This window comes from Bos grunniens, chromosome 8 (assembly GCF_055505025.1).
Source record: "Bos grunniens cultivar Pamir isolate PY7600 chromosome 8, Bosgru_T2T1.0, whole genome shotgun sequence".
NCBI lineage: Eukaryota > Metazoa > Chordata > Mammalia > Artiodactyla > Bovidae > Bos > Bos grunniens.
In genome coordinates, this window is record NC_141172.1 from 81,198,905 (window position 1) to 81,226,709 (window position 27,805).

Here is a 27,805-nt window from a genome sequence, read left to right on the forward strand (position 1 = left end):
TCTCAAACTAGTGAAGTATTAACATATATGTTTGTGTTTTAAGTGAGTAACTGGCATCATGGGAATTCCCTGGCCCTCCAACGGTTAGGACTTGGCACTTTCACTGCTGGAGCCTGGGTTCAGTCCGTGGTTGAGGAACTGTAAGATCTGTAAGATCCTGTAAGCCACGTGACAGAGCCTAAATAAATAATAACCGATAAAGCATTTTTTTCAGAATAGTTTTCCTGTAATACCAGTGTAGTGTGTCTTTTCTAAACAAGGAAGTCTATTTGGTTAAAGCATGATGCCCACGGCTCAAGGAAGTCTACCTGGGTTGCTTCCTATGTGAAATCGCTTTGCACACAGCAAAGGGTCTCTCCCACTGGTCTTTTCCACTATCCCCGAATCCTGTGCAACAATCTTCCAAATACTTATACATTTCAAGGGAGTGGGTGGCAGCCATCAACATGATCAGAACATTGTTTACAGGGGATACATGGGAAATAGACCACCTCATGTGTACAGAATTCGAGGTCAGCCCTGAAATCAGGGTCCCTGAGGATAAGGATGTATGCTGTTTTCATTCAGGATCCAGAATAATACGAGCAACCTGGAAAAAATTAAAATGTCAAATATCCATCCATTTTTGCCTTTCTTTGGGGTATTGCTGTGATCTTCTACTTCTTTTTAATTCTTGTGTGTGTGTGTGTGTGCGCGCGCACATGTGCTTAACTAATCTTGCCCCAAAGTTTAGCCCTAAGACTAAGCTACGGGAAATGCTACCCTGGGTCAGCCAGACAGCCCATCCTGTCCAGCTATGTGTTTGCCATCTGCCCAAAGGGACTTATTGTAATCGAACACAATAGGTGGCTATCCTCTGTGGCACTGACCTTGAAATTTAGATGTCTCCCAAACACCTGGAATTTTTCATAGTAACTTATTAGAGATGGGTCATCATTAAAATCGGAGAAGGCAATGGCACCCCACTCCAGTACTCTTGCCTGGAAAATCCCATGGGCGGAGGAGCCTGGTAGGCTGCAGTCCATGGGGTCGCTAAGAGTCGGACACAACTGAGCGACTTCACTTTCTCTTTTCACTTTCATGCATTGGAGAAGGAAATGGCAACCCACTCCAGTGTTCTTGCCTGGAGAATCCCAGGGACGGGGGAGCCTAGTGGGCTGCTGTCTATGGGGTCGCACAGAGTCGGACACAACTGAAGCGACTCAGCAGCAGCAGTAGCAGCATCATTAAAATGATCCAAACCAGTGGTTCTCAACATAGGTTACCCATTGGAATCCCGGTGAGGGAGGGGGCCCTGTGTGCCTGGGGCCTACTTTCACAGTGGTCTGGAGTGCCTCCTGGGCCATAGGCTTTGTAAAGTGTCCTGGTGATTCTAATTAGCAGTTAGGAGTTGATAACCATTGATCTGATACCACCCCTACATAATTTTATATTTCATCTGTGAAACTCTTTAAGATTATTCTGTCCAAGAATGTTCAGTTTAGTTCAGTTCAGTCACTCAGTCATGTCCGACTCTTTGTGACCCTATGGACTGCAGCATGCCAGGCCTCCCTGTCCATCACCAACTCCCGGAGTTTACCCAAACTCATGTCCATTGAGTCAGTGGTGCCATCCAACCATCTCATCCTCTGTTGTCCCCTTCTCCTCCCACCTTCAATCTTTCCCAGCATCAGGGAAATGAGTCAGCTGTGAGTCAGCAAATGAGTCAGCTCTTCGAATCAGGTGGCCCAAGTATTGGAGTTTCAGCTTCAGCATACATTGAACACTCAGGACTGATTTCCTTTAGGATGGACTGGTTGGATCTCCTTGCAGTCCAAGGGACTCTCAAGAGTCTTCTGCAACACCACAGTTCAAAAGCATCAATTCTTCAGTACTCAGCTTTCTTTATAGTCCAACTCTCACATTCATACATAACCACTGGGAAAACCATAGCCTTGACTAGATGGACCTTCGTTGGCAAAGTAATGTCTTTGCTTTTTAATATGCTGTCTAGGTTGGTCATAATTCTCCTTCCAAGGAGTAATCGTCTTTTAATATCATGGCTATAGTCACCATCCGCAGTGATTTTGGAGCCCCTCAAAATAAAGTCTGACAGTGTTTCCACTGTTTCCCCATCTATTTGCCATGAAATGATGGGACCGGATGCCATGATCTTCCTTTTCTGAATGTTGAGCTTTAAGCCAACTTTTTCACTCTCCACTTTCACTTTCATCAAGAGGCTCTTTAGTTCTTCACTTTCTGCCATAAGGGTGGTGTCATCTGCATATCTGAAGTTATTGATATTTCTCCCAGCGATATTGATTCCAGCCTGTGCTTCATCTAGCCCAGCTTTTCTCATGATGTACTCTGCATATAAGTTAAATAAGCAGGGTGACAATATACAGCCTTGACGTACTCCTTTTCCTATTTGGAACCAGTCTGTTGTTCTATGTCCAGTTCTGTTGCTTCTTGACCTGCATACAGATTTCTCAGGAGGCAAGTCAGGTGGTCTGTTATTCCCATCTCTTGAAGAGTTTTCCATAGTTTATTGTGATCCTCACAGCCATGAACGTTAAGCACCTGTAAAGAATTGCAGTCATACATGTATACTGAGGGCAATATACTAATATCTATTTTCTATGTCTGTTCCAATAGACCTTTATGGAATAGGATTATATTTTCCAAGCTGTGTTTTAATCTATATGTTTAATTTGTGGTTTATTCTCTAATAAACAGATATCTTCCCTTGTGGCTCAGCTGGTAAAGAATCTACCTGCAATGTAGGAGACCTGAGTTCAGTCCTTGGGTTGGGAAGATCATGGCAACCCACTCCAGTATTTTTGCTGGAGAATCCCCATGGACAGAGGAACCTGGCGGGCTGCAGTCCACGGGGTTGCAAAGAGTTAGACACAACTGAGTGACTAAGCACACATGCTACTGCTGCTAAGTCACTTCAGTCGTGTCCAACTCTGTGCGACCCCATAGACGGCAGCCCACCAGGCTCCCCCGTCCCTGGGATTCTCCAGGCAAGAACACTGGAGTGGGTTGCCATTTCCTTCTCCAATGCAGGAAAGTGAAAAGTGAAAGTGAAGTCGCTCAGTCGTGTCAGACTCTTAGCGACCCCATGGACTGCAGCCCATCAGGCTCCTCCGCCCGTGGGATTTTCCAGGCAAGAGTACTGGAGTGGGGTGCCATAAGCATATATCTTAAAATCAGGCAAGGTGTTCCCTGAGGTCTCCTGCTGGCATAGAAAGAACACTACATTTCCATCCAGGAGAGCTAAGGCCACACAATGTAAGATAGTAAAGGCATTATACTTCCTGAAGACTCATTCTCTTCATCCTGAAGGTGGGACAGTGTGAGAAACAAACAGAACAGTCTGTATGTGGGAAGCGCTTTGTAAACTTAATCCTGTACAAAATTGACCGCTCTGGTTCTTTCTACCAGATCTGAGGTTCCGTGGTCTCTGGTACATGTAATACTTTAGCACTTTTTTTTGTCTTCAGGTCACTTCCCCCCAGCTTTTAGTGATGTTGTGTTGCTTCTTACTTCCAGTAGTCTAGACTTTGATAAGTAACAACTGCCTCCTCTGGTAAGCACATTGCGTTTGTCATTTGATCTTCTCAACTCTATGAGAAAGAGGCTTAAAGAGGTCATAGAGCTAATATGTGGCAGAGTCTGGATTCAAACCCAGACAGGCTGTCTGGGCACTTTTACCATGTCGCCTTACTGCCTGGTCATACTAGTCTCCTGAGAACAGGGTGGAGTCTTATTCATCTTTGTATTCACAAAGTCCAGTGTTATGTTTTGCAGTAGGCAAACTCAGTATGTTTGTTAAATGAATAATCGGTCTATATGTTCCTCTGGTTTTGATATCAGTCAAAAGTGATAAAATACTTGGTTGGTTAACATTTTTTATATCAGTCCTCTGTGATGTTTGTATAGTATATTTGTTTTGGGCTGTATTTTTTTAACAGTTTTTTCGCTCAATTTTTATAAGTAGGGTTAATCATATGTCCTTACCTTCTATACTTAATTCACTGCTAAGTGTTGTTAATGGAGCAAAATATTAGAACCATAACATTTTTTTCATAACCCCCCTTTCTCCCTCCAAAAAGGAAAAAGAAAGTGAAAGAAAGAAAAATAAACCCCCAATATTTTATTTATTTATATTCCTTCTTGTCCAAAACAGAAGTAAGCAAACTCTTGGAAAGCAAAATATAAAATGATAAAAGTAAGTTAAAGTAAGAAAACTGAAGTCGCTCAGTCATGTCCGACTCTTTGCGACCCTGTGGACTGTGGCCTATAAGGCTCCTCCGTCCATGGGATTTTCCAGGCAAGAGTGCTGGAATGGATTGCCATTTCCTTCTCCAGGGGATCTTCCCAACCCAAGAATCGAACCCGGGTCTCTCGCATTGCAGGCAGACGCTTTACTGTCTGAGCCACCAGGGAAGCCTGAAAATAATGTTAGGAAAATAATATGGGGCCAGAAATTATATTAGCATACAATATATATCCCCTGAAGTTCCTATGCCTGCCTTAAAGTTGGGTCACAGAGCTTTCTAGAAGAAGGAAAAGGGATAAATTTGCAGTATTCATGAGGTAAACCAAACCAGTTGCCTAAGTCCAACTATTCCTGTTGTTGATGCTACGGAGAAGTTTTTCCTGTGGGTCCTCACAGAAAATTTCTATTTAATGTAATAAACAACCCTCTAAAACCATCCTTACAGTAAACACTGTGATGGATTTTATGGGCTGTTTTTTATAATGTACCTCAGTAAAGGTTGATGGCTTCTTCCCAGAACATAATGCAATAAGAGGAATTTCACACAGAACCAGGATGATGCATCCCATGCCAGCTGTGTGGTGGTCTGCCTTCACCTCAGAAAATCTCAGGCCATCCTGGGTCAGAGTTTGGGTTTCAGCCAACTCTGTGAACCTCCTGACCATCGGTTTGGGAGGGGGCTGTGCACTGTGGTGTGTGTTTCTTTGGGGAGCCAATAGTTGATAGCGAATGCGTCATTCAGAGAGGACCAGGAAATGGAAGAACTGGGTATGCTTCCTCAGACAAGCTCTTGGAAACTTCTGAGCAACAGTGAATTCAGGAATATGGTTACTAAGAGGAAGAGGTTCTGTTAGCCAGGTCACTACAAAGCACTTTTGTGATAGCTTTCCTTTTTTGAAAACTATGGTTTATAAGGACTTCCACTGAGAAGTTCATTTGGCAGTCCTCTTCAGAAAGAAATTAGGCATTCGTTCTAACACAGGGACAAAACAGGCAATAATATGAATTATAATTTTTCTGAAGTCAAGCAGTCAAAATAAATAAATAAAGTCAAGCAGTCAAATTTTAAAAAAAGGTATCATAAAGGAATGTTACATTGTAAAATGATAGAGCAAAATTTAAAGACATGAACATTGGATAACTTAGCCCCTAATCCTTGCTTGTCATTATTTGCAACTTAAACTAACTTTGATTTTATTTCCAGACATATGTAGTCTCTTACCTTTTAATTTACCCTGAGTATATGTTGACTGTAGGGTCCTTCTGTAGCCAGCAAAAGCTTCTAGACCTTTCTCCCTTGTTTGGTACTAAAAGGCCCTTTGACTTCTAGTGGATGGGAGTGTAGTATAGTGCCCATGGGAGTGTAATCTGCAGTCTGAAGCTATTTGGTTTAATTAAAGGGCTCCCCTGGTTTGCCCTCTCCTCCTTCTGCTTGCCTAGGAGGGCATGCTGCTCCTCATTCGTCTGGACTGCACCTCATCCAAGGCAGAAGCACATGTCCATATTAATGGTATGAAACTGGTTATCACCATCATTTTCCATTGAAAGGAATCGTTTCCTCTCAACCAAAAAAAAAAAAAGGTTTCCTCCCAAAAGTAATCCCCAGCCACTAGGTTAACTAAATGCTTTTATTTTAAAGTAATGGCATTTTTCTCAGCTTCTGAAATTGTCTTCAGCTATTATAAACTGCTTTGACAAGAAAGTTTCAGAAAATAAGTTTTTTCAAAACTTGCATCTCTACTAGAAAAATAATCTTTTAAAATGTAATTCAAACAGAAAACATTTGTTTTTAAAAGATAGCTTTAAAGTACTTTCACCACATTTTCAAAGACAATTATTAGAGCATTCATCCTCAACTACAAGAATTTAAATTTTTTAAAAATAGTCTTCAAGTTCCTCTACATCCTACCTTCCCTAGGACCTGCTCATATTTTTCCAGTGTCATGAAATAGGTCATTCAAGATTAAATTCAGTTCCTACCACCATTTTGGAATACAACTTTAGTGATTAATATTTGAGGGAATTTGAAACTTTTCTTTCCCATTTGTAATTTTTTTAAAGCATCATTTTAGAAATACCCTGGCAATGTAATTGATGTCCCATGGTGTCTCCTTTTTAAAAATGCACAATTCTGTGCTCTTTACAATATAAGATATTTTAGTAGAGAAACAAAAAGGACTTAATTAGAAAGATCTTCATCTTAAGATTCTCCCCCTTGAAATTTCATATGCCATTTATTCAGCCATTTATTCCTACACTGGACATTGAAATCCAATCAGGGAAACGGACATTTGATAAATTAGTAAAAACTGTTATAGTAGAACTGTAGTAGAACTTCCTTGACAGCTCAGTTGGTAAATAATTAGCCCGCAATTTGGGAGACCTGGGTTTGATCCCTGGGTTGAGAAGATCCCCTGGAGGAGGGAAAGGCTACCCACTCTAGTATTGTGGCCTGGAGAATTTCCATTCACTTAATACATTTATTGAGCATCTATCTACTATGTGCCAGGCAGTATTTTTAGTGACTGCATAAAGATCAGTAATAGAAGAGACAGATCTCTTTCTTCCTGGACATTGAAATCCAATCAGGGAAACAGACATTCAATAAACTAATAAAAATTGTTATAATAGAACTGTACTGTGCAGGAGTGAATTCTAATGTTAACTATAGTAGTGTTAGTTGTTCAATCATGTCCGACTCTTTGTGACCCCATGAACTGTAGCCCACCAGGCTCCTCTGTCCATGGGATTCTCCAGGCAAGGACACTGGAGTGGATTGCCATTCCCTGGACTTTACTTAATAATGTATCAAATATTGGTTCATTAACTGTAACAAATTCTCTCACTGATGCAAGATACTAATAATAAAGAAAACTGTGAGTTATGTTTGCATACAGGAACTTTGTGATATCTGCACAAATCTGTTTGATTTTCCTAAAAAATAAAGTCTCTTAATAAAAAATTTTAAATATCCATAAAAGATGATTACTTTAAAGGAAATAAATAGGATATATTAGAAACATAGCAGGATGACATAATTTGGATTGGGGAGTAAGGAAAGACCTTTCTGGAGAAGTGTTGCTTAAGCCTAGGACTGGAGAATAAATGGCAACCCACTCCAGTATTCTTGCCTGAAGAATCCCAGGGACGGAGGAGCCTGGTAGGCTGCCATCTATGGGGTCCTACGACGACATGACTGAAGCGACTTAGCAGCAGCAGCCAGGCAAAGAAGGTACCATTTGAACTACCTTTGTAAATATCATCTGGTTTCTTTGCTGAGTTTGGATTGGGTTTGGGGGGCAAGAGGACAAAGGAGTCAAGTGAGTAGGCACTTAGAATACATCACAGGTGTTGCTACCCACTTAAAGTCCTAGAAGAGCAGAGTAACAGTAGGATGCTTGTTTTTGCTCAGCTTGTGCTAGAAACTGTTAGGTTCTCTGTGAACCCGGTGCTAGGAAGTTAAAAGGAGACTGTCAATGGCAGCAAGCCGGTGTTCCCAGGTCTCAGTTCCTAAGATCTTTCCAGTGGCTCAGTGGGATTTTTAGAATGAGGAATGATCGTGTGTGTGTGTGTGTGTGTGTGTGTGTGTGTGTGTGTGTGTATTTGAGACCACAACCAGATGAAAATTATAAGGGGAAAAGGCTTTTAAGTACTAACTACCCAGCTGTAACAGCAAATTTTTATACAAGTATGTATAAGGTTTAATTTGCAATAGTTACCTTTCCTCCTGCTGCTGAATTGTTGGAATTTACTTTGGCTTTCTTTCTTCTGAGACTGCATATTTTTTAATTGTTGCTAAATCAACCAAGAGGACACTTAAGAAAGGTCCATTTAGGCATGGCACTGTACATCAATATTGAACTGCTTGTATCAGGGTTTTTAGGGACAGTGAATTCCCAAGGAAAAAACTTCTACTGGGTAGATGGAAATGTCGGTCAGTGATAGATTTCTATTGATTCTGGAACTGTTTTTAGTAGCATGAACGCTTAAATAGTTCAAAGTTTTATTTCCATTTAAAATTAAGCAGCTCTACAATTATAATCCACTTTATCATTTGTAATTTTTACCTGCCTATGTATGTGCATTTGAGACTTGCAAGCTATGTTATTTTTATGCATTTCTTTTATAGTACAAAAATTGTATGTGATGGTTGTACATCATGTATAAAAAGACTCGATAACACTTTGAAAAATCTTTAGCAAATGAGCATGCATTTCATAGCACTTAGCTAATAATGGTTAATATGTCGATTTAACGCTCTATAGGCTTTTCTTTTCTTTTCTTAATTCCGGGAAACACAAACACAAGTCAAGACTCTCCCATCTGAGCAGAACTGTTGTTTGTTTTAGGAAACAGAAATGCATCATCAATGTAATTTTAAGTACTTCAGTTATGAATATGGGATGAAGGGATAAAATGAAGTTTTCTACTCTGATGTCTCCATTAAGTAGCTCCCCTTTGTGTAAAATACTCCATGGCAAAGTTGCTTCTATTTAAAGTAGTGAGTTTGATCTTGGCTTTGATCTAAAGCTTTTGATCTTGAAAGAAGGATGGAGTAGCAATAAAGAGAGGGCAAGAGAGATTTTCTTTAGAGAAATGCGATAAAGTTAAAGGAATGGTCAAGATCAGCAAACCCGAGTGCGACCCGACTCTTCTCCCCAAGCACTCACCCCCCCAGGCTGGCTCAGCTGCTGAGGATGGAAAGAAAGCCTTTTAGGGGATCGGCGGAAAAAAAAAAGAGGGTATCGTACACGTTTCTAAACCAAGTGGAAACTTTACCCCTATTTTTGAAAAGGTATTGTCCCCGTCTTAAAGTCTACTAGTCGCTTTGGCGGTGGGGAGGGGGGTCCTAAGGCCGGGCGAGTGCACCGCCGGCCGCGCTCAACGAGATCGCATTAGCTCCCGCGACGCGCGGGCGGAGCTCGGAGTTTGCCTTTCACGCGCTCGCGGTTTCTCCCCCAGGAGGTCACCTGCCTCCTCCCCGGAGTCCGGAGGGGGCACTGAAAAACGTCAACTTAATGGCGTCTAATTCATTCCCAGAGGAAACTCCATTAGGAAAGTTCCTCTCCCTCCGCGAAAGCCATCAGAACACTTGGGTTTCTGACTCGCAGAGCGAGTTCAGGCTGGCGGCGGCGGTGAGGGCGCTTCTCCGGCTAAGCCCTTTCGCCGGCCGGCGGGTAGCACTTCTGCTCCCACTGCGGCCGAGAAGCCCTTTCGCGGGTACCCCAGGTCCCGCATGGGTGGGACTGGAAAGGTAAGCGCGCGCGCCGGGGTCGACCAGCGCCAGGGAGGCGCGAGCCCGCGCGCGGAGAAGAAAGATGTTTGAGTAGAGAACAATAAAATAGCCGGCACGCCGGCGGGGGTAGGGGCGGAGGCGACCTGCGGGGAGGGTGGCGCGGCCGCCTATACCTTTAAGGCAGGCCCCGCCCCCGCCCAGCGCCCGCCCGCCGCCCGCGCCGCCGCCCGGGCCCCGCGCCGCCCGCCGCCCGCCCTGCGCCTTAGGTGTTGCGGGCCTCTAGCGCCCGCCGCTTTCCGCCGGGCCGGCGGGGCGACGGCTCTGAGCGCGGGCTCCGGCGCCCGGCTCTCACCTTCACCTACTGCGGGCGAGGTAGGGGGTCAGCGCGCCGAGTTGGTGGGGCGCGGGGGAGGGAGGCAGGGGCGGCTCCCGGGATAAACTTGACTCTGTCCCCTTCCCCCGCAGCCGCTGCAGAGGGAGCGCCAGGCCCTGCCGGAGTGCGGGCTCGCGCAGCAAGTGAGCGCCGAGGTGAGTGCGGGCGACGCGGTCCACGCGCTCCCCTTTCTGCCTCCCCGGGCCGTGGGTCCCGCGTTGCATCCCTGGCGCGGAGCCCGGGATCGGCGGCGGCGGCGCGCGACAACGGTGGGTAAGATGGCCCTCGTCCGGGGGCTCTTGCGCGCACCGGTGCGGGGGCGGCCAAGCGGGGTAGTGACGGAGGGAGCTGCCGGGGCGAAGGTCACGGCCTCGGCTCGTCGCACACCCGAGGGCCCGCAGCGTTGAGGCGGCCTCTGGATGCCCTAAAGGTGCCGGTGGCTCCCCCAGGTGAAGCCGAGGAAGGCTGCGTCGTGAGGCCGTCGATCGTTTCTTTTCTTATGCTGAGGGGTGGCCCTGGGGACCTGTCGTCCTATGTTTAAAATGCCCTGTGGTTTTTGAACTTCAGGTCGCGAAATGGGTCCGAGTGAACCGGAGACCCCGAAAACGGAAACGAAAGGACAGAGAAGAAGTGTTTGAGAAGGTAAGGGTCCCCGAAAGAGAGCACTGGATGGAGTTCTTGATCAGTCTCCCCATCTGCCCCCCTCCCCCCAATACTTGATCACAACAATAGGGTAGCATTTTTTTTTTAACGTTTTAATTAAATTTGCAGTAAACCTTAGATTTATCTAGGTATAGTTCTATAGAAATACTGATTGATAATCCAAGTGATTATCAACGTACTTTGTTCTCAGGAAGTGAAAACGACCCAGGATGCAGATTTCTTTCATGCTCTTTAAATAGAGCATCAGAACAAAAAGCCAGTTCCATTACATTATTACATTAGACCAGTAACATTTAGTATGGTATATGGTATTATTATGATATAATATCTCTAAAAACCAGGGAGTGTTCGGAATAAATGACCCACAGAGTAAGGTTTCTCTGTTTGATCCTGAGAGAGACCACTCACACTCGTTAATTTAGGCTATAGATACTCTCAAAAATGGAGAGAGAAGATGAAAGTAGTGTATTACTTTTGAAACAGTGGAGGGATTTTGTTTACTTAAAGCAAATGAGAAATTTGTTTTTCTATGTTTAGAATTTCAGTATGCTCCTTTGCAGAAGTTTGGACTACCTGTTTTCCCCTGAAATTGTATTAAGTTAAAACTTGATTTGTCATTGTAGTAAATATTATGAAATAAGGTAAGTAGTCTGTTATTTCCTGAGTGCTTTTGTTGAAAACTCTTAAAAGTGAATGTTTTTACAAACATGGAAGCAGATAGGATTTTTGTTACTTTTGCTTTAATGATTTTACTGTTTTTTGATTCTTGAAAGCACCGAGGGATTAAAATAGCAGTGTGTTGTTTTTCTGCTGCTTAGAATGTATGATGAATCATTTCTGACTCTGAAGCCAAATTCTTGCTGATAGCATTGCTGCCAACTTCTGTGATGTGTTGCCTTAGTATGGGCATTGCAGCGTCCGAGAATGTGCACAAAGCACATCATAATGAAGGTGATACCAAAGTTTCAGAGTGCATTTAAGGATACCGAGGGCAGCTTCTGAGAGAATTACAAAAAGAACTGGCCTAGGAGTTCGGTCATTTGTAAGGAGACATTCAGTGTATGAAAAGCCCTTCCCTTTTTAAACAAAGAGTCATACATGTCACTTCAGTTAAACAGTAATAGAAAAAGTGGTCATTTTGAACTGGCTTGAGTTTTCTGACTGTACCTTAGCATGCTGTGGTAGGTTGTGTTGGTTTAACTTTTCATGGTCTAGGTGTTTTTAAAAATGTTCGTGAGGTGATGGATAAATGAGATCATAAAATGTCCAAAGAAGGAAAAAGAGTTACAAATTGGCTCGTTTAGTGGTTAAAAAAAATATTTTTCAGCTATTATTTTTTTTAAACCCAAAGTAAGATTATCCAAGCACACAATGTTTCATGCATAAAAGAAGGGGAAACCCTTTATGGATTACCAGGTACCATCACTACCAAAATCTGAATTTGAAGTAACTATATCTGTGAGACCCACTGTGTCACCCGCCTGTGACCTGACCACTGCCCTCTGAGAATGAGAAGGCTAGGGACTGAGGAGTTTGCCTTCCAAGAACATTGGAGTTCTTTCTTCACTGAGGATTTCTCCTTGAGAGAGGCTATTGTGTTGGAGCTTATGGGGAGGACGTGCTTCTGACTTTTCTTAGAAATTGTGGGCAGTAGTTTTGAGGAGGACATGAAAATGAAGTGGGTTGAGACTGTCATGCCGAGCTTCCTTTCAGGGAATGAAGCTTAAAGCTGACTAGCTTTGAGGGTGGAGGTGGCGGGGAAGGGGGCAAGAAGAGGGGAGGTTTAAGAATTGTGTAAGAAAGTATTAATTATCAATGTCTCCAGTTTTCCCTTCTGGTTCTGCACAGCAGCTCAGCCCTTTGCCCACTGTTTTGCCTCTGCTCTATCTTGGAGAGAGTTTGGAGCTCACTGAGGCAAAGCATGTGATATTTTCAAGGACAGGGAGAAAGGGGGTGCGATTAGCCACCGAGGGCGCTAGAACAAGTTCTGAAAGACACAGAAGCTGTACAGCAGCTGGTAGCCGAGGTGTGACCTCTGATTGCCTGAGTGTCTATTCCAAAATATGGATCAAATTCTGTGGTATTGAATATTGAAACCTAGGTCTTATGTTAACCTTTTGCTGGGATTTGAACCTGTTATTCATTTGAATCTAGGTTGTTAATTTAGCATGGAGTTGAGGTATGTTTTTTAAAATGTTCACCATGCCACAGGTAGCATGTTAGTCAATTTTTCTTTTTTCATGCATTTACTGTTTTTCTATAACATTAGAATTTTTCTCCTTTTATTTGTTTTATGTAACCGTAAAATAAAGAGTTTAGTTGTTTCTGTAGGTTGGACATTTAAAATCTAGCTATGGCTTTTATTTGCCTGCTTTGTCTCGGCCCCTTGCTCTCCCTCCTGCGGCCCTTTCCTCCAAACCCTAGGTCTCTATTTGCATCTTCAGGCTTCAGGCAGGATTCGGCCCCAGGAATTAACGTGGGGGATGACTGGTCTGTATTTAACTATGCTAGGTCATAGCATTTTCCCTCTGATTTTTACTGACTGGGGGAAAGCCATCTTCTGACCTGCCTGAGGAAGGAAAACAAAAAGCAGTGGTGCAAGGCCAGAGTCTTAAAAATGGTCATTTGGCTGGAGTTCAACATTAAAGAATGTAATTTTATAGGAATAATTATTTTCCCTCCTTAAAATCTTGAAAGTGCTAAGTGGTGGGCATAACCTGGTATAGTTTGAAATACTAGTCGAGGTTTTCCGTGAACTTAGAAGGAGAAGCAAAACAAACTTATCCTGTGCTCAACTGTGGGTTAAAATAACGAATAAGGAAATAAAGTAAGCTGACTGAGTGAGAGGTGCCCCTGCAAAAGTGCTCTCAGATGCTCTCCTGGCCGGCACCGCTGTGTCGCGTCGTTCCCACCCACCCACCAGGTAGCTCTGCTGTTTTTCTGTGCCACCTAACAGGTTTTCATTTCTTGTCTTTCTGAAAATGAGGCTTTTTTGGTCTGCATTTTCTCCTATGTTCTCTGACTTTTGTTTCCATTTTATCTTCAGGTTTTAGCTCTTTTTTCCACTGGTGTAACTTAATTTATTTACGTTTTTGTTTATTTGTTTTCTTAATTTTCAGTTTAAAAACTCACGTCTCTTTTTGCTGTTAGGCCTCAGGTATTTTTCGCCTTACATTCTGATATTCTTCCTTTTTCACTATTTCACGTTCCTTTTATTTAGTTAGAATAATTTATGCAACAGAAAGGCAAGGGGACGTGAACAACTGTACAAAGAACAATTAGGATGAATGGGTAAGCCTGCTCTGCAAAGGACTGGTTAGACAATGGTGATGCCAACAGTGAATTTGTACAGTGTATATTTTTAAAAATAATGTTAATAGATTTTGCTAAGTGACTGTTGGTTTTGAAAGAACACACATGTTTTTCCTGCTTTTATCTTTAACTGATTCAAAGATAAATGCCAACTGGATAATTGAATACAATGCCATTGAATACAATGGATATTGTATTCAAAGATTAAGGACTAATACAAAGTTCTTATAAATATATACATGTAAAATAATGTTTTTGATAGTTCTTTTATCAGTATTTCAGGGATTAGGATATACTGTAGAATAATAATTTATGAAATCATATATTTGAAGAAAATACCTGAATGGTGTCAGTGATTTTTTTTTTAAGAGAAGGAAAATTCCAGTTTTCATATTTGAAGGAAGCATGCTTCCTACTTTATACACATCTGATAACAGAGGGAACAAATTTTAAGATACTCATTTCTGGTTATGATGTCAGAAGTATTCACCGGCATACTTTCAAAACATTGGAAATTCAGCAATACTAAGCGTTGCTGTTATTATTAACAAGCACTCCTTCCTGTGAGTTTGTTTCCAAGTAAGAGTCTTGGCGAGGGTGAGATGGGTCTCTGTTACGAGTAGTCATAAGAAACACTAGGTACAAATGGTTTCCAACAAAAGCACCCTGTAAGGTTACCTTAATTATTCCTTGCTGCTAGAACCTGAAAAATAATACCCTTGAGCATAAAATTGTTTAAATTTTAGTGAAATTTTCCTTGAAATATCGAGTGAAACATGAAAGTCTAGGAAGAAGGTTGTGAAAATGGATTTATAATATTCAGTGGCCATTTTAGTAGGAGGCAAAATGATAAATTCGATTTTCTGAGTCCTTCAGAGAAAAATACTGGACCTATTTTGTTTGTGACACTAAATTCTGGCGCATTTTCACTCTGCTTTTGTTTCGCTTGTTCTTTGCACACGCTTGATTCTGAAGTCCTTGATAGACTTGATGATAATTCACAGAACATTTTTAAATCCAACTTGGTTTAGGCATTTTGCCACTTTTATTGGCCCTTTGAAAATTTTACACATTCTAGGAGAATGTTTTTATTACAGTTCTGATACTGAAATATTCAACATGATAAAGGTAGGTACAAATTTTAAACTAATAAAGTCCTTTACTGCTATTTGTCTTCTGTGACCAAGATCTGTTTTCTATTTGGTTTATGATTTCTGGAAAACAGTATTTAAGACTAATAAAAATTATCTGGTTCTTTCTTGGATCTGTAATAGCAGATGGCAACTGTGTTAGGCTTGACTCTGGAGCTCTTAGGATACGGAGCTTGGCAGAATGGTGCCAGATGAATTTAGGGAGTGCTGAACCGAAGGGTCTTCTTTTCTTTATAGGAACTACTCAGATTTAGCAAAATGGTAGGTGCGGCAGCCAGTTTTATGTAATTGAGGCAGCCTTCGTGCTGAGTGGTTTCCCAGACATTGGTGCCCTTTCCTTTTTTCAAAAATGCTCTTGCCCTGTGAGAATTCATAACCAGTCTACATATATATAGCTGTAATCTCTTACAATAGCTTCATTGATACTTGATCTCGTAGAAAAGCTTTATGGATTCGAATGAGTCACAGCTCTGGAGGCAGCAGCGCCCTCCCTCACGCCCTCCCTATCAGTGAGTGCCTTTGTGTCCTGCGCTGTTCTGATTGTGCCTTTGGGTGACAACTTACTTGAGCGATGGGGGGAGGCAGAATAATTTATTAAAAATAATTACAAAGAAACCAAACAAAAGGGTAATTACAACGCTGTTAATATGCAATTTGTTATATTGCTGAAGTATTTCAGACTCAGTCTTTTTTGTGGGTCTCCCTTTTTTCCTCTGTAAATCCCTAGAAATCCCTATGTAGTTTACAAAATTTTCTGTACCTAGGTCTCAGATCAGACCTGGTTTCACAGGATCTTGGTTGTTTTTCTTTTTACCCCTTGGCAGGATCAAGATAGAATTGCTGATAGAATGTGTTTTTGATAGCCTCACGAAGGAATTCTGACCTGTATAATTTTGTATCATTACATTTTCATCTATTTCATAGATTTTTTTTAAGACTCTGCAGTTCTTTAAAAAAAAAAGTAAGAATTCCAAGTGTACTGAAATTCCTTCCCATTTTCAGCTGACATGATAGGAAAAATTTAAAGTATTGTTATCCATTTACCCTCACGCACTTATTCACATATTTTAAAAAGAACCTTTGAATGGAACTATTAATATAATAATAGCTGACACTTGTCATGTGTCAAGCACTCTTTTAAGTGCTTTACATGTATCAGCTCATGTAAATGTACCATTAAAGTAGTGTCACAAAATAGCAATATGATATGAGGATGTTGTAGACTGTGTCAAGCACTTTGTGAAGGTAGATGAATTATAAACAAGTCGAATAATTGCTATAGAAGAGAATGCTTTGGGCAAGATTTTAAAATTCTTTTTAACCCAGGCTATTGACAGTCCTAGACCACCAACATTTAAAGCATACGTTTCAAAGTTAGGAAAATCTCAACCAGCATGTATTTTGAAAACACTTGAAAGTGTGCAGATAATTACCCTGGTGTTGATTTTAGCGGATTTGATGCCAGCAGCCATCAACTCTTATACGCCGTGAGAGATGAAAGCCATTTTAATATAAAACATAAGAGTTTGGCTAGAAAAGGAAGGCGGGCAGGGAAAAATTTCATGACTTTAGTTTTATAGGAAGCATTAGTTATATTCCTGTGACAGAATGCTTTACTTGGCAATCATTGCTCATGTTAGGCGTTTTAGTGAACTGCTGTTTGTGCCTGGTATCATATGGCACTAATGAGATGCATTGTTCTAGTAGCACCTACTCGTGTCAGTGCAGTTTAGGGCCTGTCATTGTTTCCATTAATCTTCTATTTTAGGAAGTCGACACTGGCCTGTGTCTTTAAGTCTAGCCAACATATATTTCATTTATATTTTTGGGTCTCTGCACAAAGGAAAAATGACACTCAAGCATTGTGTTTTCAGTGCTTAGAAAAGGACCTAATTATATACACCCTTGGCAAATATTGGTTGAATCAACTAGATGCACGAATCTCATTAATGGTACCTTTATGTAAAGTCTTACCTGGCTTCTGCATTAAGAAATTTTAATGACAGAGTTTTTCATTAAAGCATGCTTGGTAGATCTTTACTATAAGTCGTGGGTCATCTTTTTCGTCTTTTCTATAAAAAGCTCAAAGCCAGGAAGACTGACACTGACTCCAACTCTGCCTCCTACTTATGTGCTCTGTAAGTTTGTCGCTTGAGTTTTGCTTTTATCTGAAAATCCTTGTATTTTGGCCAGTTAAGCCAATTTGTATTAATTATAAAATTAATATTTTCCGTTTTATGGTACATTTTTTTCTTGTGTCCTTTTTTTGGTATTTAGGAAGGCTTGTGTTTTTGTTCTAATGGTTACTTTCACATGATAACATTTTTGCCTCTTGTTCACTTTTGTTTGCTCATGTGTATTGATTTCTCTGCAATATTTCCTGCAATATTTAATATCTAAAATTAGATATTAACCTTTTCTCACCACTCTCCTCTTTGTCTTCCATCCTGTGACTTGAAGTGTTTTATCTTTCAGTTTCCAGATAAATACCTGTAACAGTCAACAAACTAATGTATTTTTCATATAATTTTCCCATCCCCTTTACCCTTTATGATAGCTGTACTAGACCTACAATGTCAGAGCATGTAGCCATTACGTATTATACTGTATCCTTTATAAAATCACTTAGCTTTAATTCTGCAAGTAAGTCTATATTTAATGCTCATCATCTACCCTTATATTGATCTTTAGTCTTTTGGTTTTTTGAAGCTAGTTCTGTAGTGGATTTCTCAGGAAGAGCTTGGGGCAGTATTTCCTGAGCTCTTGTATGTTTATAAGTTTATACGCTTTGTACATGAAGGTCAGTTCAACTAAACATAAAATCCTTGGCTCATATTTTCTTTAAGTATCTTGAATATGTCCCTCCATTGTCTTGCATAAAGTCTGACACTAGCCTCATTTCTTTTCATCAGAGTGACCTGCTTTTTCTCCTGGATGCCCAGATATTTTTTTTTGAATTCCAAAATTTTTTATTTAATATATCTCATTATGGGTCCATTTTCCCAACTGTCACTCGCTTTTGAACTTTACTTTCTTGATCTGTAGAATGAGAATAATGACAATTGTTTTTGCTTGCTCAGAGAATGGATTTGAAGACTAAATAAGATACTGTATGTAAAGTGCTTTAAATTTATTTTACTTCTTAACTCTTTAAAGCCCCTTGTTGTCAGCAACTTTAAAATTTTAGAGTATTTCATTTTGTAGTCAGTTGGATTCCAGTTGGCTTTATATTTGTGAGAAATCTAAGTGGATACTCCGAAGTCTACTTTGTGTATATGGCAATGAAGAAGCTCACTCTGATCCACTTGGGCAGAACTACTGGCCTAAAAGCACTGTTACTTTTTGCAAACACCTCTTTAGAAATTCCATCTCCATCGTATTCCTCTCATATGTTAGTTTCCCACAAAAAACTCTGGGTTTATGTAATTTTCATTTATATGTGCATAAAACAACACAGAAGGAAAAAAGGACTATTCTTCAGAGAGCTGAAAACCTTAAATGAATCTAATCAGTCAGCATATTTTCTTAGATTTGTTGTATATAAGGCCTTGTGTAAGATGCTGCTGGAAAATACCAAAGAAATAAGAGATGTCATTTCGGGCCATGGGAGATAAAACACACAACATATCAAAGATCACTTACAAAATAGCATGTGATAAATCCAAACCAGTGTAGCACAAACCAAGGACATGAGTATGTATATGTTGCATTTTACCTGAGGCTACCCTGGACTAAGAGTTTCCATTCCTGGGCCTTGTTTTGATAAAGCAACCCTTTACACATGCAGGCTGGAAGTTATGGTGGGAAATTGGGTAATTGAATTAACTGAATCCATTTTAATGCTTTTACCTGATTTGTAAGCACAGATAGGGGTCTGATTGACATACATGTAAATAGTGTTAGTGTCTTTATTTGAATATGTGATTTTAAAAAATAAATGCATCCATGTTCTGGAAGTAAGGCTGGAACCCATCATAGAAATTCTGCTGACACTTAGGAATCAGAATGATTTGGAAACTCAAGGCTAGAAATGCAATACTGTCTCTGATTCTGTGTAGTGCATTCCTTATTAAATTCTATATTTACTTAAACAATTTATTTACTAACTAACTTCATTGCATATCCACAACATGCAAAGCACTTAGTAAGGAGTAGGGAGCACAGAGGAATGGAAAACAGTCCTCAGAGCTTTTACTGTTGAGATGTAAAAAACTGGAAAGAAAGCAGAATTGAATCAAACTCCTTTCAGAGGTAACATCAGGTATACATGCAGAGTGATCTGGATCTCACAAGGAAAGGAGGTTGTATCACTTTGGGTTGTTGGCATTATCCACAAGCCTTGTCCAGGCTAATGAAGCGATACAACTATTGGTTCCAGTTCATTCAGCTCTTGATGAATTGTAGAGTTGAGGATGTCATAATTTCTGTTCCCAAAATTCAGGTTGTTTTCATGAGAACCTACTGAAACTGTGAAGTCGGTCGAGTTGACCCTTGAACAACTTGGAGGGTGACCCAGGAAAAACTTACAGTGAGTCCCCATATCTGAGGTTCCTCCACACCCCTGGATTCAGCTACTTATGGATCCGGTAGTCCTGTAATATTCACTAATGAGAAATATCCACGTGTGAGTGGGCCACGTGCAGTTGAAACTCAGGTTGTTCAAGGGGAAGCTGTACTTCTCTCTGGCTCGCTAATGTCAAGTCAGTACTGCAGCAAACTTAGGCTGCCTCTGAACTTGAGGATGTAAGTTTTTCATTCTTTGACGTGTATCTTTCAGTTTTGGATTTTTTTCCTTCCTGTGTGGTTTCAAGGCGAAATGAGAATATCACAGGTGGGGACTTGCAGAGGTCTTCAGAGTTTCCCGCTCTTGTTGGTTTTTGGATGTTGTGTTATTTTACCCAGAAAGATCCCATGTGTTTTCAGCACTGCAGATGACTTTTTTTTTTTTACAGTATTTCTAAAGACAGTTATATACTCCTTTTATTTATTTACTTTTCCCCTTTTATTTTTTGATGATGAGAACAAACGAACTTGTCAGGTAGGCCACAAAAATGGCATGAAGTGTGTATCCAAATCATTGATCGTTTTATGTATCCTTCTATAAGTGAAACAAGCATTGGTTTTTTTGAAGTATTAAAATCTAAATCATACATCTGTGAAGATTCAGATTTTATGTATATGAAAGCAACTAAACTGTTTTCCTAATTAGTGCCGAGGAAACTATGTAAAATGGGGAAATGGTCTCAGAATATAGGTCTTGATTTTTCTGACAGATTCACTGAAAAGGCAACAGTAGTCATTTTATGTGGTTTCATGTATAACTGAAAGTAGTAAGGCTCATTCTGTTAATTTTCTGGGGCAGTTTTTGTTTGGTGTCCAAGAAAAATTCGTGACATTCATGAACAGCATGAGATGTTCAAGTAGAACAACAGAAAGAATGCAGAAGAGAAACAGAACCTACTGCTGGACTGTATTCATATACAGATTGGTTTCTGGTGTTTTCTCCTAAACTGTCACACATACGAGCTTTAGTGTTAATTGTCGAAACATGCACTTTTATATTTATTCTTGACATTAAAGGTAAAGGATGCTGAGTGCTCTCATAGACAATAGGAGATAGCGATTCTGATTCTCTCTCTTAACAACTTTATTGAATTATATGTTGTATATATTTTATATGCCAGGAAACTCACTCATATGCAATTGTACAGCCACCACTACCTTAAGCTTTAGAACAGGTTTCTGTCGCCAAAAAGTTCCCGTGTGTCCATTCATGGTCAGTTACTATTGGTAACCCTGTGCAGCTACTAGTCTGCTTTCTGTCTTTATACCTTTGCCTTTTCTAAAAATGTCATATAAATGGAATCATGTGCACTTGAGTCTTTTGGATCTGGCTTCTTTTATTTATCATAATGTCTTGAGGACCAGTGATGGTCCTCAGGAGCCAGTTTCTCTGCCTGCTCATCAGCACTTGATATCATCATCAGATTTTTTTATGTTAGCCATTCTTACGGGTGTTCAGTTCAGTTCAGTCATTCAGTCGTGTCTGACTTTTTGTGACCCCATGAATTGCAGCACGCCAGGCCTTCCTGTCCATCACCAACTCCGGAGTTCACTCAAACTCACGTCCATCCAGTCAGTGATGCCATCCAGCCATCTCATCCTCTGTTGTCCCCTTCTCTTCCTGCCCCCAATCCCTCCCAGCATCAGAGTCTTTTCCAATGAGTCAGCTCTTTGCATGAGGCAGCCAAAGTACTGGAGTTTCAGCTTTAGCATCAGTCCTTCCAAAGAACACCCAGGACTGATCTCCTTTAGAATAGACTGGTTGGATCTCCTTGCAGTCCAAGGGACTCTCAAAAGTCTTCTCCAACACCACAGTTCAAAAGTATCAATTCTTCAGTGCTCAGCTTTCTTCACAGTCCAACTCTCACACCCGTACATGACCACTGGAGAAACCATAGCCTTGACTAGACGGACCTTTGTTGGCAAAGTAATGTCTCTGCTTTTGAATATGCTATCTAGGTTGGTCATAACTTTTCTTCCAAGGAGTAAGCGTCTTTTAATTTCATGGCTGCAATCACCATCTGCAGATTTTGCTACTGCTGCTGCTAAGTCGCTTCAGTCGTGTCCGACTCTGTGATTTTGGAGCCCCCAAAAATAAAGTCTGACACTGTTTCCACTGTGTTTTTTAATACGTTAAGGCTTCTGTTTCTTGTGAGGATCTGTAAGTGTCCAAATAATCCTAATAAGGTTTTGTCCTCCATTTTGCAGATCTGAAGGCGGTAGTGCATTCAGTGGAAAATCTGAGTGTTTCACCCAGGATCCCCAAATGAGTCACTGAGTCTAGAGTCCTCATGCGTCAGCTGTAGTGACCTACTTTTGTTCCCACTCTGTCTCCCTGTGACTCTGGTCCTCTTTGTCCGTGTAGGCTTGTTAGCTGTTGCTTTCTTTTGATTCTTGTAGAATAATCCATCCTTATGTCTCTGGGATTTTGACTGATAAAATCCAGTTGTTTTCTGCAGAGGGGTGGTGGTGTCTTGGAGAGGTAACTCTCCTCCCTACAGTGTGCAGACCTTGGGTGGACTCAGACCTTGAGTGGCTCGGGCCTGGCTCCCACGGTGGCCCCCTTTGCACCACCACCTCACATCCTGTCAAAGGGAGATAGGTGTCTTGCCAGAGTCTTTTGGGAGTTAAGTGAGGTGTCTTATCTAAAACGGGTGGCATTTACTAAGTACTTAGTATGTTTTAGAGCACCTCTTCAAATAAGATGGTGAAAGACTGACTACCTAATGGTATGTGGATAGACACCATTCATTTGGGTTTTTTCCTTCTCCACAAAAATAAGACAGGAAAACATTCTTAAATTTATTTACAGACCAAAAAAAAAAAAAAGATCCATACACCCCCAAACAGCCTTGATTTCTTCCTGTAATTGTTCTTTGGTTTTCAGCAAATACAGGCATAGGTATACAAAACTGTTAACGTTTTGTCTTTATCTTTTGACTTTGTTCAAGAAGACCAATCCTGTTTCTCAGCACTCATCTACTGTTTCATTTGCATCTCTCCAGTTTGTCCACTATAGTAGAATAAATTGTCATTGTTCTTGTTCCAAACAGGAAGCTCTCAAAGTGCTCTTCAGGCTGTTGATAAGATTTCTATTCTAGCAAAGCTCCGTTTTAAATGAGTCTATAATCATTTTTTGTGCTCAAGTCATCGCTTTTGTTTCTTCTCCTCAAGCTGTTTTGATCTGAAGTTCCTTTGAAGGCTGGTGGAACTTATACAAATTCCAGCTAATGAATGACACTTAGTATTGGGCGCACCTCCTCCTCTTGTCATTTGCAGTCATTTCTGGTCTAAGGAGAGAACTGTTACCTTTCACTAGGCAGGGTTGCAGTGTTTAATTTATTTCATGACAAAAAGTGAATTTTAGTACAGGTGGTTGTCTTGAAATACTCTCTGAAATGGTTCTTGGTCATGTGGAGTTTCTAACATAGTTTAGAACATTGTTTTTGTAACTGGAAATCTCATCTTTGTGTAGTACAGCAGCACAGAATATCAGGAAGAACTAAGAAATTGAGGTAGCTTCAGAAACTAAAACCACCACCAACAAGGAGCTGTCTTAAATAACTGTTATAAGTGGAGCACCTGGAGGAATGCGCTAGTGACTATAATGTTATGAAAGCTACTTGAAGTCCTTGACACTTGAGTGTGCCCGGCCACAAGAGTGCACAGAGGTTGGGAGAGCATCCGGTGGAGAGCTCGACAACTCACGCTTCACTTCAGCACTTCATGTGGGATGCAGTATGGGACTGGAGTAGTTAGGCTGGGGGAGGGCCTTTGAGCCTCTCTAACTGCAACCCTTGTTTTCCACGCGAGAACTTGGAGGTCCACAGCACTGACCTGGGGCCAGCCCCAGCTCTGTTCCGCTGTGCTCTTTTCAGCCTTCTGCTGGAACAGCTCCTGAAGTGGGCTTGTGGAGGGGGAGCAGCTTTGGGTTCTGGCTGAGGAGAAACCCGCGCAGCTGGTCTCTTGTGTCATGGAGCAGGGATACCTGAGCAGGGTGGAAAGGATGCCATGGGAGACCCAGGCTGCCCCTCCAAGGCCACTCCCTGTGGCCTGGAAACTCTTCCAGAGTGGGATCTTTGCATGGAGCACCCTCGAGTGCTGGCTTGCCTAGGTGTGGACTGGGTCAGATTTTGAAAGCTCAGGGCTTCCAAAGAGTGGGCAAGACTCTGGTGAGACAGTTAGGTGTCTGCAAGGGTTTGTATGAAATTTTGCTTTTCATATTAAGTTAGTAATCTTTACAAGGTATAGATCATTTGAGGTTTTTCTGATATTTGTCATGGACCAAGCAACTATGACATGAAAATCACAGTTTTTGCTGTGTGTAATCAAACAACAGATTAAAAATGTTGTTGCTGTTTTTAATCCAACAACAGTGTGACCCAATAACAAGGCATTATATTTTGGAATGCAGTAAAGTTACTCTCACAAATGCCTTTTCTTCAGCCTGTGCGCGTACTTTTTAATGTATACATTATAATTTTTTCTAAATGCAAGACTGCTTTCCATATTTAAATATATTCATCCTTTGATGCTTTCCAGATGTAAAGTGAAGTTTTTCTGTAGTTTTCTGACTTGGCTATTTGCTTATGGGCCAGATGACACCAGCTCTACCCCCAAAACAGTAGTATCAATAAATGTTGAACTTGGGTTATGAAAGGTTTAGCTCCCCAGAACTCTCTGTACTACTGGCAGGACAAAGTGAATGGGAATATTATGGTTTAGGGAAGGAACTGGCTTGCGTGTTCTCTGCAACACAACTGGCAGGTGGTTTCCCAGACGGACAGGTGAACGGCAAAGGCAGGTTCTGGGCCCCTCCATTTGTGTTGGAGGCGCCCTTCCCAACAAAATGAAAGGCGCTGGAGAGAAGGCGCTGGTTGATACTCCTGCATTGCTAACACCTGGTGTACTTTGAGTCTTGATTAAACGTTAAGTCACTGGCATGGATAACAGTAGCATTACCTAATCTTAGCGCACTGGGTTATCATAAGACAAATCGAAATGACGTTGAACTATCTTCCGACAGAGGATCACTGATGTACCACTGGGCGTGTATGGCTGGGTGCCTGTGCATGCGAACACACACAGTTTACCCATTTCACTGGCCCTTCACCTCTGAGCAGGGGAGGTTTGGGCCGAGGCCTGCTCTGTGACCACTCTCTCCCATCTTGGAGGAAGGCTGCAGCCGCTATTTCCAGAGCTGGCGCTGTTTGCGTCTGCGTCTGACTCTGACTCATGCTTCCCTAGAACGGCCCTGTGCATAATGCAGAGTCATTGTCATCATGAGCCATCCTAGGGAGAGGCTCAGTGGAAAAAGTGAAGGTGGAACAAACCTATCTCTAGAACAGAAGGTGAAAAATACTTTTCTGCTTAGTTTTGCTCAACTTCACATTGGGTTTTTGGGGAACTGCTGTAATCCAGTCGAGTTCAAGATAAAAGAGAGAAGAGAGGAAATCTGACTTATTGCTATGAGACTCTTTGCTCTGGTGTTCAGATTCTTGACTAGGAGGAGGAGTAGCAAGTAAAACACCAGAAGTGATTGTTACAGTTTATGAACATGTATTCGTAGTTTCTTGGTTTTTAATTTTTTATATCAGACCTATTTTGCAGTCATACACTGTTAGAAGAGAGAGGAATGTATTATAAATATATGTGACCTTCAGTATTCTTATTACTTGTCTTTAAAATAATCTTTTCAATAATCTTGGGGAGTGAGACATTATTTAAATGAGGATTAAAAAGAAGTATTTCTGTGGTACTCGGAATTTTTCTGTGCAAAACTGTTAACAGCGTATTTAAAAGTAACTTCCTTTTTTAAAAAGACAACTCATTTAGTAAATCTTAATATCAGAAATAATTCAAAATTAAAATAAGTAAACAATAAAATACTGTTTTGACAATAGTTCCGTTTTAACAATAGCTCAGTAGAGAAGAGTTGAGTTGTTAAGAACGTTTACTTCCCAGGCAGTTTCCCGACTCTAGTTTTCTTGGCAAGAGAAATGTTAATCTGTTGTGAACAGACACTTTTTTTCTTCTTTTCCCGGAACATGTGTGGTTTCCATTAACTTCTCTCTCCACAGAACTTTGGAGATGGCCGCAGCTAATGCCTTGTGGGTCATCTGCACTTTTAGAAGTCAATTGAAATCGTAAAGCACATTTCCTCCCCACTAGAGGCCTTCATGGTATTGAAATCCCGTATTCACCTCTTACTAGCTTTTTCATCTTGAATAAACTAGCCTGTGTAAGCCTCAGTTTCCTCATCTGTGAAATAGTTACTGCAAAGCACTTACTAAAGAGCTGGCACTGTGTCACTGCTCACCAACAGTAGTTATTAATGTTATTGGTGATGGTCTTTTTCAGGGCATAAAGGGCTTTTTCTTACCAGGGCACAAAGTCATTTGTTGTTGGTGGTACATTAATGAGAACAGAAGGAACCCTGAGAACCAGTAAGCTAGACCAAGGAATGTAACCATGGGAGGAATGGCCATAAGGGTGTGAGTTTTGAACATTAGGCTGGTGTCTGTAGGACCAGCTGAAGTGTCCCCAGAGTTAAGACCAAGGAGGCAGCCTCATCACTGCCTTGACAGGTCCCAGCCATGCCTTGAGGTGCACCTATCTCCCAAACTGACACAGGAATCTGCTTTCTGGGGCCACTGCTCAGGGAAACACTGCCTTGCAGTCTGTTGGAAGTTTCCACTGGGACCTTCCAAAGAGAATTTTAGTTGACATCATCAGAGCTGTATTATTGATTTGGCTTCAGGTCTTAATTTAAGTGATCTTAATTTGCAAAAAGTGTGGCCATCAAGAAATACAGTGCTTGTTGGTGTACCGAGCTTCCAAGAAGCTTTTGAAAACAAGTGTTGAGATAACCCCATACACATATCCTATAGCTACAGAGGTCTGAGTTTTCAGTAATATGATTCTTATGTAGAACTGACTTGGAGTAGTAAGTTTCCCCAGGTACTGACTTACTAATAGAAACCCACCCAGACGCAGAAGAAATGGGCCCAGTGTTTGTCTCAACTATGAGTAGTGGGTTGTGCCTGATTTTAAAAAGGCTTCTCAGAATGTCCTTGCTCATGTAAACCCAGGATCAATATTTTTGGGGAAGAAATCTTTATAGATAAGCCATAACAGTACTTGATAATCAGATCTCATTTTCAAGTAGTTAAAAGGGTCATTGGACAAAACTCTATGAACTGACTTTGGCTTTTTAATTGCTAATGATTTAAATTCCACATGCCCTCTAAATTATGAGCATGCTTAAATTTTTTATGGGAAGGAAAGTACTTTTTTTTAATGTAGGGTAATTTTCATGTCAGATGTTACACTAGCCAGCTTGCTCCATCAGATTATGAAGGTTGCCACATTTATTCACCTAATCCCTCTTTTTCCCTTGTGAAGTGATTTTAAATAGAGATTAAGGCATGAGAGAGAAAGTGGGATGGGATGAGGGGAATGAGTCATGAGAACACACTGCTGGTCATTTTTGTTAGTCCTTGGCATTCTTGGAATATTCTTACCTCTGTTGACAGAGAGCAGTCTGGGTGTAGTTCAGCTGCAGGCTCAGACGCAGTCAGGGTGGTGTGGGCCCGTAAGGAGGCCCCTGGAACCTTCTCCCCATTTCCTCCCAGGCAGAGCAGTGAGAGCCACTGGAGGGATTTCATAGGCCAAGGGGGCACCTCTCAGCCGAGAGCCACAGCAGTGTGAGGTGTTTTTCTGTACTCCAAGCCCAAGCACGGGCTCTGCCAGTAGGTCTGTTCGTCACTGTGTCTCTGAGCAGAGGGAGAACAGTTTTATTGCTTTCTTCCCAGAGTAGAGGAAATGCTTAAGAGCAGTGGGAGAGCAGGGGACAAATATAGTATTTCCCTTTTCCTGCCTGAATACTCTTTTCCACAACATATCATTTTCATAAGATCCTATCCACTTGAACTAAAAATAATTCCACACCGTTTCTATCAGATTGGCTCTCTTAACCACTTATGTACTTTTTTTTTCTCTCCCCTATTCAGAAACTTTTATACAGGGATGTATATGATGGTCCTAAAATGCATGTCTTCTAGACATGGAGCATGCTCTGGAGCTGCCAGCTGGGACCTTCTGTGAGTAGATGGCAGGGGCAGTCTTGTTGGCCTGGCTGTGGGTGGTCAGGAAACTCCAGAGACTCTGATTAGCTTATCCTCACACTTATTTCTTTCATGACCCTTTTTCCAGCAGGGGCCATTTTGTACGCTTGTCACCCT

General features: G+C 41.3%; 1 protein-coding gene across 29 annotated transcripts in view; it reads left to right on the plus strand.

Annotated features, from left to right (window-relative positions):
* The window catches only part of AOPEP (aminopeptidase O (putative)), a 427,206-nt gene that overhangs the window by 337,220 nt on the left and 62,181 nt on the right, over positions 1-27,805 (plus strand). For 16 of the 29 annotated variants that reach the window (XR_015170180.1, XR_015170178.1, XR_015170179.1 and 13 more), the window contains 2 exons: positions 9,966-10,142; positions 10,441-10,515. Coding sequence is in view for 20 of the 29 variants with exons in the window: in XM_086416943.1 (XP_086273069.1) it covers positions 9,966-10,142; positions 10,441-10,515 (252 nt within the window). In the remaining 9 variants the exon portion in view is untranslated. The remainder of the gene's footprint in view (positions 1-9,965; positions 10,143-10,440; positions 10,516-27,805) is intronic. The other 13 variants (XR_015170185.1, XR_015170182.1, XR_015170181.1 and 10 more) reach the window with 1 other exon arrangement.